Source organism: Hydra vulgaris, chromosome 02, assembly GCF_038396675.1.
Source record: "Hydra vulgaris chromosome 02, alternate assembly HydraT2T_AEP".
Classification (NCBI taxonomy): Eukaryota; Metazoa; Cnidaria; class Hydrozoa; order Anthoathecata; family Hydridae; genus Hydra; species Hydra vulgaris.
The window spans coordinates 62,292,501-62,311,802 of record NC_088921.1 but is presented as its reverse complement, the minus strand read 5'-3'; the positions used below and the strand labels follow the sequence as shown (position 1 = coordinate 62,311,802).

At 26.2% G+C, this 19,302-nt stretch overlaps 1 protein-coding gene across 1 annotated transcript in view; it reads left to right on the top strand.

Annotated features, from left to right (window-relative positions):
* The window catches only part of LOC101240094 (N-acetylated-alpha-linked acidic dipeptidase 2), a 51,340-nt gene that overhangs the window by 18,925 nt on the left and 13,113 nt on the right, over positions 1-19,302 (top strand). Inside the window, exons 4-8 of the mRNA XM_065791639.1 lie at positions 224-404; positions 4,695-4,788; positions 12,798-12,878; positions 16,867-16,952; positions 17,185-17,304. Coding sequence (XP_065647711.1) covers positions 224-404; positions 4,695-4,788; positions 12,798-12,878; positions 16,867-16,952; positions 17,185-17,304 — 562 coding nt within the window. The remainder of the gene's footprint in view (positions 1-223; positions 405-4,694; positions 4,789-12,797; positions 12,879-16,866; positions 16,953-17,184; positions 17,305-19,302) is intronic.

Below are 19,302 nucleotides of genomic sequence, written 5' to 3'. Positions count from 1 at the left end.
GAGAGGTAATGTAGTGGGATTTGTGGGATTTTATTTTTATATTATGGCATTTTATTATTTAAAATTAAGATGTTAATGAATGGCTGGTAATAGTAATGGCTATATATGATAATTTCACAACAGAAATTAAGGCAAAAAATCGAGTGAGGGTTTGTTTTTAAGTAAAGCTTTTCAATTATTTTAAGTTTATTGTTTCTATTGATGAAATTTCATTTACTGTTAGGTTCGCATTGCTGAAAAACTTGGAGCTATTGGTGTAATATTGTATGGTGATCCATCTGACACAAATGATCCTGGGGCTCCAACTTATCCTTTCAATTGGAATGCTCCTGCAGGAAGCATACCACGTGGAAATATAGCAAATGTTAAAGGAGATCCTTTGACACCAAAATACCCATCTAAAGGTAATATGTTAATGTACTATATAGTTTGGTTTTATAATGCTATATTATGGAAACTACAGTTTAGTTATGCTGGTTAAGCATAAGTATGTTATAATATGTATGCTGTAGTACTTTAAGGTTAAGATAATCTCCCGGAATGTTGTTTCATGTTTGCAAAATTAAAGTACATTGTCATTGTGCCTGATTATGTATGTTAATGTCTGTGATTGCAATGATTCCTGTTGTAAAATGGTGATAACTGCGCTTGGAAAATGTTTTTTATTTTTATACAGTGTTCTTTTGTAGATAAATGATATTAAGTTTTTTTACAACCATTTTTTTTATTGGTTTACTTTTATTGGTTTATTATTTTTTATTGAAGAAAATAAAACTCTTGTTTAATTCTTTTATTATTGTTTTGAACTAATAATTTAATAACATTAGACTGTTAACTTAATTAAATAACAGTTAATAGTTTTGATATTTCTCAATTTATATTTGTTGTTGTTTTTGTTATCAAGTTAAATTTAGTTCAGAATAAGTTCATATTTAATGTCGCATTTTTCTGTTTTAAAAAATTAATAGAACTAATAGATAATTATCTTACGACATTCTTCAATTATATTCATAGTATTCTGGGAAATTCTTCAATTGTTTCTCAAAAATTATTAATAACTATATTTCTTAATTACTACAGTTTATTTATTTATGTAATTTACATATTACAGTTTTAACGCCAGATATATCCTTTAACTGTTGTCAATGGCCTACCTTTCTAGTTTTTAAAATTTTTAATGTGTTGACAATTTGTCAGCCATGTTTTTATCACCTCAGCCTATTTTATTGTCATCATAAAGTAGTTGGTTTAAAGTTGGCGTTGCTGCTGTAGTATCAATTATATTATAAACACAATCAACATTTAAAAATAATATATAAGCTGTTTTATGAAACACTAAATAAAGAAATTTTATATTTTTGTAGAATCTCTAATATTTAAAACACTGTTAAATATCGCTATTTAAAATTGTCTCAAGTTTTAATTTTCTTATATTAATTTTTTATTCACACTCTGGCAAGCGCATTTTGCAAATATTAGGCAATCAATTCTATCAATTATTAGTATTGATAAGAAACCAAGATGAAAAACTGAGATGAGAGGATCAAGGTTGAAATCTTGTAACTCCCTACAGGTCATTGGAAATAAAAAAGGATGTTTTCCATCAATGATGACTTAAATACTGCAATTAGAAAGTAATGGTTTATTAATTTTGAAAATTTTTCCAGATATACTATACGAAAAGAGCTTATGGAGAAGACCAGTATCCCACACTTTGTTAAAAACAATTTTTTTTTTTTAATTTTGATTCACTCCCAACAAGGCTGTAAGCAACCACTATTAAGTTGGGAGTTACTAGAAAAAAAGAAAAGAGATATGGTGCAAGGAAATGGTTGACAGAAGACTTTGTTGAAAAATTGAAGAAAAGTTAAATATTGTGTGAATCAAGAAAACATAAAGATGGGAGAGAGTTCCAAAGTGTTGAAGTGCGGGGAAAAAAACTAGATGAATAAAAGTTTTTAGAGCATGCAGGGACAGATACAAGAAAAGAATGAGACTTTGTTGAATGACCAAATCAAGCGAGATTGAGTTTTAGTTGATGGAGTTAGAGATAATAGCTCCTTTGAGCAGCGACCATGATAGAATTTGTAGAAAAGAGGAATGCAACTTTATGATGATGAGAAAGAGGCTCAAGCTTAGCAGTTAAACCGGGTCCAACAATATTTACAATGTTTTGAACCTTGTTTTTCTGTTGTGAAATTATCATATGTGTTTTTGAACCTTGTCTAGAAGAGAAAGAACATCATTAGAAGAACCAGCCCAAATATGACAACAGTATCCCATACAGGGACAAATAAGAGATTTGTAGAGGTAGAGAATGAAATCAGGAGAGAGAATATGGCGAGCACAATAAAGAGAAGCAACCTCAGCAGATACTAATTTAGCAAAAGATTGTATATATGGTTCCCATGAAAGGTCAGTAGTAAATGATAATCCAAGAAGATGTAAAGAATAGGACTCCGACGTAAAGAATAGTACTGATTTTTATAATGGTTGACAATTTTCGTAATGAGTTAAAAAAGTTAGAGTGATTTAAAAAAAAAAAATTTTTTCTAATGGAACGTAAATAGAATGAAAGTATAAATAAACTGTAAATAAAATGGAACATAAAAATAAATTAGAAAGTATAGATAAACTGTAAATAAACCAGAAATTCTAATTAATTTTTTATCCTCAAGAAAGGAACTCCAAAGAAAGTCCAATTGGTTTCTATGGTCCTCAATAAATTTTAACTATTTTTTTGAAAGTTTATAATCATTTTTATTTTTCAATTTAAATTAAATTTGAATAAAATCTATGTTTAGTAGATATGTAACAATGCATAATGCAAAATTGATTTCATCTGTCCTCTAAGACTGCATATATGCGGAAGAGTAAAATGTTCTAAAGCAAAACTAATGAGTACGCATTTAATTAACAATTAACAAAAGTTAAATTTTTTTATCATTTTAAAATGATCAGGAAAATATTTTTTGACTTTAAAGTTAAATAAAGCTCAATAAAAAAGCGTTCAGGCTGTATATTGCATATCTTTTTTAAATGATCAAAGCGATTTTGGTTCACAGTTAATATTATTTTCAATATCCCCAACAAATCCTATAATATTAATGTTTTATTTACTTTTTACTTATTCCTTATTTTCTGTTCTTCAGTAAAATATTCAACATTCTTTTTGTAAAATTTATTCACTTTACATATAAAAAGTTTTATTTTTATTTGATATAATATACTTTACTGATATATTTCTAATATAAAAAACTTCTAATAGAAAAGTATATATTTATCACCATGATCAGTTAAAATTTGGATGATTTTAAATTATGTTTTTTCAAAAACCACTAAATCAATTTTATTATATATTTTTTTTATAATGATGTTTACATAATTAGTTTTTATTTCAACAAAAATGAATTATGCCTTAACTTTACGACGTGCAAGTAGTTTAATTTTTTGTAAAGTACCCACTATCACCTCCATTTTTACTTTGCATCAATTTTTTTGTAGCATTGATCCATAATACTCAGAAATTTTAAACACTATTTACACATTTGCCTCTTTGCCTCAATATTCCCTTCACAATTGCCCAGTAAGATTCAATGACTCGCTGATCAGGACAGTTTGGTGGATTAGCATTCTTTGGAACAAAATTGACTCAATTTTTCTTTTACCATTGCATTACTTTTTTGGAATAGTAAATCGATGCCAGATTTGGCCAAAATAAAGTTGGTTGTTCATGCTTTTTAATTAGAGGAAGAAGTTGTTTTTTCAAGCATTCAGTCCCATATCTTTTTTATGTGAAAGATTGATTCGTTATTAAAAGAGAACTTTTAAAGCCACAATTACTAATACCCTGCCATACCAGTAACTTGGGAGCGAATTTTTCAACTCGAATGTACTTAAATTGGTCAGAAGCTTTATAAATTTTGACTAATAATAGTATTACCTGAAAGCATAGAGTGATCTTTTTTACAGTAAGTTTCATCGTCTTCAAAAATGCCTAAATTTTTTTTCTTAATTAATTTAAGAAAATTTTTAGCTTGTCCAATTGCTTTGATTTTTTCATTAAATGACATATTTGGGACTTTTTTCTTGTAATAAGCTTTCAGATTTTTCTTTTACTGCATTTATAATTTGTAGCTAAATCTTATTGTGAGTCAGATTTTGATGAATAAAGTCGATTATTTGATATATATTTTTTAGATATATATCTTTATTTTCCTCCACTTCACAATTTTCTTTTTACAGTTTTGTTTTCCTTATAACGTTTTATAACAATTCCAACAATTGATTTTGGAACTTGACATACTTTTGAAATCATGGAATATGAGAACAATGGATTTACTATGTAAAATTTCAAAAATGTATTTTGATTTTCAGAATTTTTACTTAACATTGCAAAAACTATTGAGAAGTAAAAAAACTAAACCAAATAACAGAAAAACTAATTATGTAAGCATCATTATAAAAATAATCATTACAATTAAGCGGGTTTTGAGAAAACTCAGTTTAAAATCGTCCAAAATTCAACCAATCACGGTGATAGATGTATGTAATGTATATTACATATTTATATATGTAATATACATTACATAAGTATATATTTAGACGTATGCAACGCATATTAGTATATTTATATATATTATTAAAGTATATTTTAACAATAAATTTAAATAAATATACATTCATTTTTGTAGAGGGAATGCATCGAATAAGAATTTCGGATGTTACTTACTTTACCAAGATTCCAGTTCAACCTATTAGCTTTCATGATGCAGAACAAATTTTAGGGTATTTATTTATTTTGTAAAATTTGAATAATTTATTTATTTATTGTTCATCTATTGCATAATTTTTTATAATATTGAAGCTATATTTTATTTAATAATAGCACAGATTTTTTATAATCATCAGAGTGTCACTGTTATTTTCATTACAGTACACTTTTAAAAAATAACTTTATGTTGAGCTTTTTACAACAAACCATTTTCAAAAAAATTGGTTTTATAAAATCTTTAATAGTTTGAAATTGTGTTTTGAAACTATCTATTTATATAATATATATATATATATATATATATATATATATATATATATATATATATATATATATATATATATATATATATATATATATATGTATATATATATATATATATATATTTATATATAATGTATATATATATATATATATATATATATATATATATATATATACATATATATATATATATAAATATATATATATATATATATATATATATATATATATATATATATATATATATATATATATATATATGTATATATATTTATATATATTCGTTTTTCATATTTATAGAAAAATATTTAGTATTAAATATAATTTCTTTTTTTTTTTTACATTCTTTTTCAAGCTATTTTTAGTTTACCAGTTTGCTTGTAAATTTTAATTATTGTTCAAATTTTTACCAGGTTTCTAAAATTACCCAAAAAAATACCCACACACTTTTCTTTCTATAAATTGCCTCTGATCATCGTCATCATCATTACTATCAAAAATAAAATAAAATTTTGAAGAGCTAGATTGTTTTGCACCAAAATTAGCTCTCAATAAGTAGATGAGAGTTTTGGTAAACAAATCTTCATAAGAAGTTATTTAAAAATTGCACTAGATTGCATTTTATAAAAATTGCACTACATTGCATCTCTGTATTATGATATTTTAATTTTGTATAATTATTTCTAATTTACTGGTTCACCCAAATTTTATTATTTACCAGATTACCATTAAATAAAAGTGTTGATATAATTACAAACCATAATATGTTCTTTTTTTCTTTTTTGTGATAGTTATAAAAACTTCTAGTCTTTGCTAATAAAGACTTATTAAAAGGGAGTCAACAGTTTACAACTCTAAAATAACATATTTGATCTTGTTTTTTGTGTGCCGTTGAAGCTAATTGTTATATGGCTTTTTTAATTTTTCTCAAACTATGCCCAACCTTGGTTTTTAGTTGGTAAATATTATCAGTTGTTCAGTATCTTTCTCATTTAAAAATCCTCCATAATTCTTCTATAGGTTAAGCTTCTGACATTTTTGCTGGAATCATTTTTTTTTTTTGTTTTGTTACAAGTGATACTTTTTGTTCTTTTGCCCAATCAGCAACTGATTTAGCATAGCAGATTTATGTGATTATATTTAAATAAATGGAACCCAACTACTTGAATATAGGCTCAATGAATGTAGGGACTTTTTTTATTGATAGCCACTCTACTTAGTCTAAGACTTGATAATTTCAAACATTATATCCTATTTGGTTACAGTTTCACCAAAAAAAAAAAAAAAAAAAAAGACTTTAAACTCTTTTTTTACCTGCTGCAATGCTTGATATTATCAGGTTTCAAACCTAGTCTTTTGAATAATATGAGTTATTAACAGTTAAAAGCAAATTTTAAATAGAAGTAGCACTAATAAAATTGGAGTTTTGGTTATTTTGGAATAAATTATTACTTTTCAGCAAAGCCTCAAGTTGCTGTAAATGTGTTCTGTCTTTTTGCTTGTTTATAGCATAGCATTATAGCTTTTTTATACTCCATTAAAGTGTTAGTCAGAGGTTATTAACAACTTCTTTTTTTCTATTAAGTTATTTTTGAGAATAAATCTTTCCAAGAAAGTAGAAATGATAATTATTAAAAATATAATGAAGCACCAATTTTTAAACATAAAGCTAACTGATGTTTTAATCATCTTAAATATCACACTAGAGCCAATCAACACCGCAATAAAGCACTCACACCGGCTGACTGCAACTTAAATATTAAATTGAGAATCATTTTATCAGATTTATTGGTTCTTGAAATATTAACTTTTTGTTAAAAAAAATGTAAACATCAATTGTGTTTATATCTTTGTTTTATATTGTTATATATATATATATATATATATATATATATATATATATATATATATATATATATATATATATATATATATATATTATATATATATTATTTCCAAAGTTTTTTTAAGATTTTAGCTGTTTTCAACTTATCTGCTCATCAATTGCCACTGCAATTGCTTTAATTGCAAAATTGATTGTAACTACCTGGTTTGTTGTAACAATTTTAACATTCTCAAATTTAGATACTCAGTTACATAGATACCACAGAATGTGGGACTGACTTGCTGATTTTGAGACATATGAAAAAATAGTATCAAAAGTATGATACTATTTTCAGTTACTAGTTGTTTATTTTTTACCAATTTACTTCCCCACCTGTAACTCAGTTGAAGTGTTTCAGTTGAGATCTTAGTTAGGGAAGTTATTCTAAATCATTAGGTATGTTTTAACTCAATATCTGTTATAATTATTAAATTCCAATTATATTTAAATCTTCTAAGCATTTCTTGTCTGCATTTTTTCTTATGATTTCAAATGCTCCTTAAAAGTTTGTGTTTAAAATCATTTACCATTTACTGATTTAGTTAATACATACACCAAATCAGGTATAAATAATATTTTATTATTTGCACTGGATAACTGAACAATTATTTTACTAACTTTAAATATTGTTATTAAGTTTACATTTAAGTCTTATTAAGTCTTAAGTCTCTATTGTTAAGTTTCCCTGGAATTATTTAACATATTTATGTCAAAATGCAGGGCTGACCACACCAGGGGATGAAGGAGGGGGGGGGGGCACTGGCTCCCTCATTTTTCTTCCATTTGTTATTAAGTTTTATTTAAAAAAAAAAAAGGACCTTTTTTTTTTTTAAATAAAAACTTAATAACAAATTACAAATTTTGAAGCACATAATTATAAGTATGATATAAATAATGGAATATTTACAAAATGATATATAAGTATATAACAGCACAGTATCTACACATTATTTCTGTAAATTTTTTGTCTTCGAATTGGTTTTTTACTTTCAGTATCTGGCAATAAGATATCAACATACAAATATTTTAAAAAATCAGTAAGTTTTACCACAAATGATATAAAATTTTATGATTTTTTTTAGTCATATATATTCTACATATTTGCAGCTCATTCCATTTCCATAGATTATACAAATTGTTTCATTGAGCAGTAATCAGTAACTATCTAGTCAAATTATGAATAAATGATTTAATTGTGTTTCCATTAATCTTTTTATGTTTCCATAGCATTTAATTCTTGCTACTATGTCACTAATTGAAATATTTTTACTTTGTTTTTAAGGCATTAAAGTATTTGTCTACTTTGTTTTCTAGACATTAAAGTACATATTTAATACTTTAAGTTTATTTACTAATTTACTGATTAATTGATGAAACATGATTTGTTTTACTTTCTAACACATTTTTTTGTGTGTGTGAATAGTTGTACCTAAATTTAATATTAGGTAAACTTTTTTATTAGTAATTTTATTTGAAAAATTGAATTTTATAATTTTGTTTAATTATTTTTAATTTATAATTAATCTGATTGTTTTTAAAAAAGAGCAGCAGTAGCATAGCGGTTAGTGCGCTTGCAAGTTTTATAATATCGGTAAGGAAAGCGCCATGAACTTCCTTTCTAATGCTCTTCCGCTGTGCCCTGTGGTAAGGCTGTAAGGACTTCTCTGGGCACCTAAAATAAAAAATTTTTTGAATTAGTTTTATCTTTTAAAAACTTGTATAACAAAAAAGTCTATAACATGAAACATACATAAAGTTACTGTCCAAAAGGTCTGACCACTCACAATTTTTATAGATTACATATAAATGCAAAACTTGCATGCTGGCAACACACTAAATATCCATGTGTTGCACAAGTGGTTGTATAGTTAACACCGGTAGGAAAATAGCTTATGTGCTCAATATGCATCAAAACTATGTTTCAATCATTATTATCTTAGAGTTTTTATCTTTGAATATTTTAAAATATTATTTTGAATTTTTTTTATCTTTTAAAAAACATCACTTGCCAATTGTGCACAAGTACAACTTTTAATGGATGACAGCAAGTCTGAACGAGTGATTGCTGCAATTTAAAATATTTAAGGCAACTGTTATAATGGCCCAGAAAAATCTTGAAGAAGAATAAGATAATCATTCTAAAGATTGACACAATACAATGTTTGTTATGTGATGTATATACAAATTTCAAGCTCACAAATACTTACTCAACGGTTTCCTAGTGGGAGTATTAGCGAGCACACAGTTTGAAGAAGCCTTGCCAATGACTTTAAACTTTGATTGTACTGTGCTGCATTAAAACCATGCATTTTTTTTAAAGTTCTGCAAAGTGTATGGAAATTTTGAAGAACAATGTGTTTACTTGGTTTTCATTGAACATTGTTTTACCCCCATGGCTCAGGAATTCATTCAGTTATAACCCCATTGAAACCCCATTGTATAAAATTAAAAGCAGAAGTTTTTAAACAGAACCCAATTTTATTAGCAGATCTGAGAAATGCTACAATGAAAGTGTGGTATCATAAAATAATTTCGATATATTGTGAGTCGATATACTGTGAGTTTCTTTTTGCTTTAATGTTGCAATAAATAAAAGCTGTTTTAAAAGTTTACAGAGCTGGTACAAAGTACTAAAACATGTTTTATACCAGGACTTTTTTATTTTTTTATAATAATGTATGTAATTTTTTGAATTAAAACCTTTCCTTGTAATAAATACCTGGACTATGCTGTAAAAAAAAAATGGTTTTTTGCTATAAATATTGAGTGGTCCATTTTCATAACTGCATTTACAATATTTATTTTAATTAAATAGTCAAGTATTTTTGAATAATTTTTGTTTTTTATAAATACCCATGGTTATATTCATAAGTTACACAATTAATATCATCAGAGTTGAATGGGATTGAATATTAGTTTAATTTTGTTTAGTAATAAAGCTACAGCTGTATAGTGTGATTAACACACTGAAACAGGTATTTACAAAAATAAACTGCTTTATTTATCATTCTTTTGTTAATACTGGTTTAACCTACAGTGGTGGCACAAGTCATGACCACACGCATATTTTGATCTCTCTAAAAGTGTACTTAGGCAATAATAACTAATTTTTGTAGCAATTTTTATTTGGAAACCTTACTAGATATCTAGTTACCGATGTGGCGCGTTATTAGCAACCAAATATCATTATTTTTGTTATTATAATTACTATAATTTTTGTTAATTACTGTTCTGTGTTGATTTGATCAGAAATTGTTGATATTAGTTTGGTAAGTTTAAGATTTTTCTAGCATTGTTTTTTTGGGAACTTTTTAAGTTTTATTGTGTTTCTAAACATTTGTTGTTGTTAAATAATGAATGAAATCATGTTTTCTTTCATTAAACAAACATTTTATTATTTTTGTATTATAATTTTGCAGAACATTGTGTATGCCATGTATCAGAAGCTATCAACTGAGCAACGACTGAAGATCATTGTTATGATTAAACAAGGCATTTCTTACGGAGATATTGCTAAGTAAATGAAAATTGGACTGTCAGCTTTTATTAGAACAGCCAGAAAAGAGAAAGACACCGGTACAGTAGCAGACTTAAAGTGTGTTAGACAACCTTGTAAAACTACCGCAAAGCAGGAGCGGCTTTTGGTTTGGGCAAGTTTGTCCAATCGTTTCGCCACGGCTTCAGATCTTGCAAGCTAGATAGGGAAAAACCATGAAGTTCATCTGGTAGCAAGGACAGTTAGAAAATGCCTGCAGCAAGCTCGTTTAAATGGGAGAATTGCTGCGAAGAATCCTTTATTGCGACCTGATAACATTGCGAAAAGAAGAGCATTCGCGAAGATGCACAAAACCTGGGCTGTCCCACAATGGAATAAAGTATTATGGAGTGATGAAAGTACCTTTGCTGTTTTCTGTGGAGCTAAAATGTGAGGAGAAGAGTTGGTGAACAATTTAGTCCTCTGTGTGTTGCTCCCACAGTAAAGCATGGAGGAGGCTCTCTTATAGTATGGGGTTGCATGTCAGGATCAGGTGTAGGTCATTTATATTGTTGTACGGGCACGGTAAACCAGGATAAATATTTGGAAATATTAAAAAAAAACACAAATGAAACCATCAGCAAAAAAACTGTTTGGCAAAAACAAACCATTTTTCTTTCAACAGGACAATGCTCCTTGCCACAAAGCTAAGAAAGTAATGGAATATCTCAAACCTGCGCGTACCAATGCTATTGAATGGCCTCCACAAAGTCCTGACCTGAACCCCATTGAAAATTTGTGGGAGGAGCTTTTCAGAAAGGTAGAGAAAACCAAACCCAGCAATATGGATGATTTGTGGCAACATTTACAAGCTGCATGGCTAGCAATCCCTGTTGACACCATCCAAAAGCTGGTACAATCTATGCCAAGACGAGTACAGGCCATGCTCAATGCGCATGGAGGACACTCAAAATACTAGTCTTTTAGTCAGAATTTCTTATGTTTTATTAGTGGCGCTTATTACTGACAATGCAGAGTCATTTTTATTTCAATGTGGTGCTGTTTTATTTTATATTGTGACATAAATGAATAAAATTCTCTTGTTTTTCAACTGTGGTCATGACTTTGTGCCACCACTGTATGAGAATTGATTATTTTATTTGGTAATTCATTCTATGTGTTTGCGGGTTGATAATTTCATCTAGAAGCACTTTTAGTAAATTCAGCTTGGTATCTAAATTTGTGTCCACTTGATTGAATCATGTTCACATATTATATATATATATATATATATATATATATATATATATATATATATGTTTTGCTTGGCTTCTTTTTCCTTCATATTGTTCGATATTAAATTGCTTGCTATATATATATACATATATACATATACATATATATATATATATATATATATACATATATATATATATATATATATATATATATATATATATATATATATATATATATATATATATATATATATATATATAGCATATATATATATGTATACATATATATATATATATATTTATACATATATATATATATATATATATATATATATATATATATATATATATATATATATATATATATATATATGCTATATTTAAATGACCGAAGTTACATGGTGACTGAACTTTGGCAATTTTATGGTATATATATGTATCTTCTATAGCTGGTTTAGATAAGCATTTGCTCACTAGTTTTGCATATCTTTATAGCATACAGCGTTTTCAGAAAAAGAAGAAAAAAAAGGAAGAATAATGAAAGATAAGATTGCTGCCCCATCCCAAATCCTCAGTCGATGTAGCAGCACTCCACTGCAAGTCAGGCAGCACTCCACTTTTTCAGTCGATGTATGTACTGAAGCTTCCAGCAGCAGGCTATTTTAGTGTGACATCAGAGTGCTCATCTAAACTGGCAATTTAAGTTAATATAATAACATAATTTAAGTTTAAATAATAAAAAGTATATATATATATATATGTATGTATATATATATATATATATATATATATGTATATATATATATATATATATATATATATATATATATATATATATATATATATATATATATGTATATATATATATATATATATATATATATATATATATATATATATATATATATATATATATAGATACATATATATATGTATGTATACATATATATATGTATATATATATATATGTATATATATATATATATACATATATATATATATATATATATATATATATATATATATATATATATATATATATATATATATATATATATATATATATATATATATATATATATATATATATATATATATATATATATATATATATATATATATATATATATATATATATAATGTAATGCTATATACTGTTAGATTCATGGATGGTGATGTTTATGAACCTGAATGGGATGGAGGATTAAACATAACATACAGAATCATTTCAAAAACACCAAGGTAATTAACTTATATTGTTCATCAATCTCTATGAAATTATTTTTATTAGTTGGTTATATTGAAAAAATTTTATCATCCAATTTTTAAAAAGTTTAGAAAAAAAGGAGTTATTAATCATATGTTCACTAACTAAAATGGGTTGAATTGTAATGGTTTTAAATTTTAATGTAGTAAGATATTTAGCATTTCGTTGTTTTTACTGTCATTGTAAAGGATATGTGTGGTAATGTCCCAGTGGTAAAAAGCTTGCTTAGTAAGTGAGAGTCACAGATAAAGTTATATCCTGGTAGAGAGTCACAGAGTTAGAATCTGGTAGTATTGCACTAAACTTGTTTTTATTTGCTGTTTGATGTGTTTATCCGATTCTACTAATTACAAATTTGTTCATCAAGATTTGCAAATTTGCAGTTTAAGGGTTGAGAAAGGTTAAATGTAATAGTTTGATCCACATGAGGTTTCTATTTAGAATGGTACAGATAAAATACTCTAAAAGCAGTTGTAAGTTTGTAGCATATTAGTATTAGTCTGAAGCAGATTAATATTATCTGCCTCTTTTTAATATTTCATTCATAGTTTTTACTGACTAGAGAAAAATTCTCATTTGTGTATTATCTCTTTTATGTTATTCTGGGAAAATATTAACTGTACTCAGCTACTGTCTTGCAGAAGGCCTTCTAAGCAAAATCTTTATCTTATAGAAAGGCTTAGGTACAGTTTATACAGATATAAATCTGCGTTACATTGTTTCCTGCCAAGGATGACGAGTACTGGATCTTCTTCACTGGATTTTTTGTGTCTCCTTGGTGATGACTATGCAACTCTTGTCTGCTATTTTCTAATAAGGTAAATAGTAAGGATTTTAAAACTCAGTTTTATGGTTTTGAGTCTCACTAAAGTTTTCAGATGGTGGTAGCTCTCTGAGATGCTGCTGAAATAGTAGAGTATTAACAGAGTAATAGCAAAATATTAGCAATGCCATATTTAGCAGTGAAAGTTAGTCTCTTGTTAGTGCTTTTAACATTTTTGTGGCCACATAAGGAATTTTTTATTATGTTTTTTTGTGGTCACATTAGGAGTCTTTTATTATGCTTTTTTGTAGCCACATAAGGAGTTTTTGTATGCATTTTTGTGACCATATAAGGAGTCTTTTATTATGACTTTAGGTTTGTTAGAAGGAGTAAGGCAACTCCATAGCTTATTATTTAGAATGTCATGCATTATTTATGATTGAATAATGTTATTAATATTATAAAGTTACTAATTTAGTAAATTAATTAGTAATTTAATAATAAAGATATATAATAGTAAAGAGAAAATTTTTTTAAAATTATTTAATAATAAAATTAATAATTTAATAATAAAATTGATAATTTAATAATAAAGTTATTAATTTAAAACATGAATAAAACATGAATAAAATAATTTAATAATAAAGTTATTAATTTAAAACATGAATAAAACATGAATAAAATAATTTAATAATAAAGTTATTAATTTAAAACATGAATAAAACATGAATAAAATAATTTAATAATAAAGTTATTAATTTAAAACATGAATAAAGTACCTAAACTTATTAAACAAAAAAAAAACCAACATTATCACTAAATTGTTTCAATTTATCTTTTACAAATATTTGTGATCTTTGAAGTAACTTTTCAACCATTGAATTTACCTCTTTAAGGAGTTAGAATTTACCAGACTTATTTGTTTTTCGTGAGAGTAATATAATTTTGGTTGTTTCATCTTCGGATCTCAGTGTTTATAGCTATTATCCTTTGATTTCAAGACTCAATAATCACATATTGGTTCTCTCTAATATTCACATGATCACTAACTTTGGACTAATATTTTATCCTTAACTCTCTCTTTTGTTTAACTTCTGAATTATTTAGTGGTTGATTGCAGCCTTGTTAACTTCCGAATCAATTAGTGGTTGATTGCACCCTTGTTGTAAGTGTATTAGTGTTTTAAAAAACCTTCTGATAAAAGTTTGTTTCTAGATGAAATTGAAATATTGAACAAAAAAGACAAAGTGTAAAGTCTTCTGCTGCTCTTTTAAAAGAGCAGATTTTTTTAAAATTTAAAATTTTTCCTTTATCAACAAAACAAGCTCCACAAGATTGTGACAATTTAGCTAGAGATTAGAGCTGTGAATTCTGAAGATGAATTCAAAAAATATTATTTTAAATTCTAACTCTAAATATTTTCATTGAACTCAAAAATGTAATTTTGATATTTAGTAAAACATTCAATTCATCAAAATGAATGAATTTGAATGATAGTCTTCTGTATAGTTTTGCTATTGGAAATGCCAGGGTGTTTGGCTAATACTCTGAATGCTAACACTTCGCTATGATTATATTTATATCATTGTTAACAAAAACCATTCCTTTCAATGGTAGTTGGAGATTTTAGCTCTTGTTTCAGCTGTGCTATACAAATTTTATGATTCTTGGCATTTTGTGACATTTTTGTGAGTTGTGTTTTTTGTATAACTGTTGAACGCAGGTATCCATACTGGATCAGTTAAAGAAATGAATCAGCTAGGCTTTTGTATAATATTTTGTCATTTAACACCCTTGGCTTTAAAATTCAAATTGAAATCATAGTCCTTGTGTTCAATGACATTTAAGAATACGTGAAGAGTGCATAGGTTTAACATACATATTTATGTAAATTTTACAATGTATTACAATTTATATACAGTGTATCATAGATTGATCATTTAATTATGTTTATTTTACAAATTATTTATATAAATGTTTATTGATTAAACATATTTTTATATAAATTTTTATTGAATAAACATATACTTATATAAATGTACAAGATTTCAAGCTTCACAATCTTTATTAAAAACTATTTGAAAAAAAATACTCCTATAAAACGCCATAAAAAACGACTAAATCAGTTTTTGTTAGAAAATGTTATTTTGTATACAATTTAATTGAAATCAATATTTCTTCTGAAACTTTGATAAAATTTTTTTATTTTTTATTTATTTATTTTCATAATACCAAGGGGACCGAGCATGTTATCAACGGTCATGATGTTTGACCCTTTTTAAAAAGTAAACAAAACAAATTATTTTTTTCTTATTTTTTTTTTTTTTTTTTTTTTTTTGTTAACTAAAGAAACAAATGTGTTTATCAGTATTACTATTTTTGAAGTTTTTAATCAACATTGCATTTTTCTAAAAAAAAAATATTGTATAATAGTTATATTGTATTAAATTTCAGAAGTCAACATTCAACCATATTTGTTTTATCATGTTCTATTGAAAAAAAAAACATTAAAAAAAATTAAAAAAATAGCCATCAATTGGTAGAACAATCACATTTGATTGGGAGAGATTGCATAATTAAACTACGAAACCTTTCTTCTAACTTGCCAGAGATTGCATAATAAAACTGAAGTGAAAGTGAAGCCTCTGTATGTATATAATTTCATACATATGGTATCATACCATTATGCAGTGTATGCTCATAGATGCAGAAAAAATATAAAGATATAAATAGTACACAAGAATGAATAAATGAATGTAAAAAATCGAATATGAAATCCAGCTGGAAAGATCTCAATAACAAAAGTACCTTATCAATAATTAATGTTCCGCATCAATAATTAATGTTCCGCATCAATAATTAATGTTCCGTATCAAGATTAGTTATAAAAGAATAAATTTGAAGAGGTTTTAAAGTCAGGTGTGCCACTCGTTTTTTGACATCAAGAAATTAATCTTGAGTACTTTACTGAATAATTAAAAGCACTAATAAACATGAATTGCTAAACTTATACAGAAACCTAAAGTAATTATTTTTACCTTTGAAGTTTCCTAATTATTAGGAATAACTTTATTACAGACTTTTTTTCTTTTTAATTTGTGTAGCTCTTCTGTAATTTATTATTAGTTGATTATAGTTGTTATATTGTAAAAAAAAAATCTTAATACTTAGTTGTTATTCCATAACTTTTTTTCCCTTAGAACTATACGATTAATTGTTAATAATCCTAAAGAAGTTCGACCTATATATAATGTTGTTGCAACAATTAAAGGAGATATTGAGCCAGGTTAAGACAGTTTTATATTATATATATATATATATATATATATATATATATATATATATATATATATATATATATATATATATATATATATATATATATATATATGTATGTATATTTTTTATTGTTTTATTTTTTAGTTTAACTTTTCTACTTTTTTAGTTGTTTTTTTTTTTCAATTTTTTTATAGAATCAAAGTATTTTTTTTTTTAAATAGTTCATTAAATCTGTTTAGATCGCATTGTTCTTGTTGGTAACCATAGAGATGCATGGGTTTTTGGTGGAGGTGATCCATCAAGTGGAACAGCTGTATTAATGGAAACAGCTAGAGTTATTTCAACTATGTTAGCTGAAGGTAAATAATCTTCTTTTTTTTTTTTGCTAAATAAACTGTATAAAACTGTATATTCCTGGTGCTGCTATTATATTGCCAAATATAGAGGAAAAGGAGATAAGAAATTTAAATACACAAAACATGTTAAAGTTAGTTAAAGAATGTTTACAAAAACGCCTTTTACCTCACATTAAATCATACGATAATAGACCTGTGTTCTGGCCTGATTTAGCTTCAATTCATTGTTGTAAACTAGCTATGGAATGGTATAAAAAGAATAATGTGAAATTTGTACCTAAAACAGAAAATCCTCCAAACTGCCCAGAATTGAGAGTTATTGAAAAGTACTGGGTTATTATTATAACAAAAATGAAAAAAACAAAAAAGCTTTGCAGAAACATAAAAAATATTAAAATATCATTTAAGAAAGCATCAAATAGTTTCGATTCTTATTCTGTGTGCAAGCTTATGGGTACCACTAAAGCAAAAGCTTGAAATTTTATTAGATTCCCACAGGAATAATTGATTTTTTTTTTTCAATGTTTGATCTTCTTATATTATTGTATTAAAATTATTACTTGGTTCGAAATAAAAATTGAGGAGTGCTTTTTTTTAGTTGTTTTTCTACTTTCACAATTATTTCGTGTACACGCTTTATTGCCCTTAAGAATACATTTATGTTCCACTTTTTTTTATTGTAATATCAATTTCAACTATTGTTAGACTCTAAAACTATAGAAACCATGACAGCCAAACCATGACAGAGTCTGATGTTATGCACTTAAGAAACATCTTCTTTTTGTTGCTTTGGTGAATGTAAATTTTTCATTTTTTGTCACTCTAAAGTACTTTTGCAAAATCATCAATTGTCTAATCTTTGCAGAAACGGAATTTTCTTTTCTTATTTTAAGAATAAGAATTTCACAGAGTTGCTGTCTGAAATACTTCTTATTTAAAGTATTTCAGACAGCAAAACTAAAAAAATTTGGTTCTTGTAAATCTTTTGTCTTGTAGTTAAAGATATTACTATATTATTATTTCTTTTTACTTAAATATTTTTGTGTTGTGACTTCTGAATTGCTGTAAGTTGTCTATACATAGTTGTCTAGACATTTCTCATAAGGTTGTTTCTCTGACATAAACAATCTTCTTTTCTTAACTAAAGCTTGTTGCTTCTTTTCTTATAGAGTCATGCATCCATCAGATGACCATTTTCTCTCTGTTCTTTGAAATTAATTAAAATTGCTGGTAGATATTGATAAAAATCTTTAAACTTGGCTTCTGTATAACTTACTCTTGTCTTTTTTGCTTCACAAGCTGATAAATGTGTGGTGTGTAGGAAAGGAATTAGTTCTAACTCTTTTTCTAGACACTCCACATTTATCATCTGGTGTCTCATGGGACCACTTTCCAATATTTTGTACTTGCTCATTCTTGACTTATTGTCTTACATTTTTCTTGTGTATACTAAGTCTTTCTGCTTAGTTTTCAAGCCCTTCTGCTCCTTTTTTGAACTTGTCAACGCAGAAGTTTTAGTTATTATTTCTTTTTCTATCTCTGCAATAAGATATTTGCATAGAGTAACTCCCATGGTAAACTAACCCTGAGCTCTTCCAAGACAATTTTCATTAACTGTTTATTCAATTTCATTCATCAGTATAAACCACAGCAGAAGGCGTCTCTGCCTCCTTTATAAATAGTCACGGTGTAAACTAGCCCTTTGGCAGTCGAATGTGGTATTCCTAAAAGCTTATCAAATTAAAATTCCTTATTTTAAGGTGAAAAAATCCCATTCTCCAAATAAAGTTTGCAAAATTAAATTTTTATAATAATTCTAAAAATTATTGAAAATTAATTATTACTAAAAACTAATAGAAAAATAACATATAAAATTCTGATTTATTAATTGTGTAAAACTTAAAATAAAATTGCCGTTATTGGTATAACTACGTGATTGCATAACTGTGAAAATGCCATGGTGAAAACTTCTTGAGAATTGGGATTTTAGAAATAGATCCA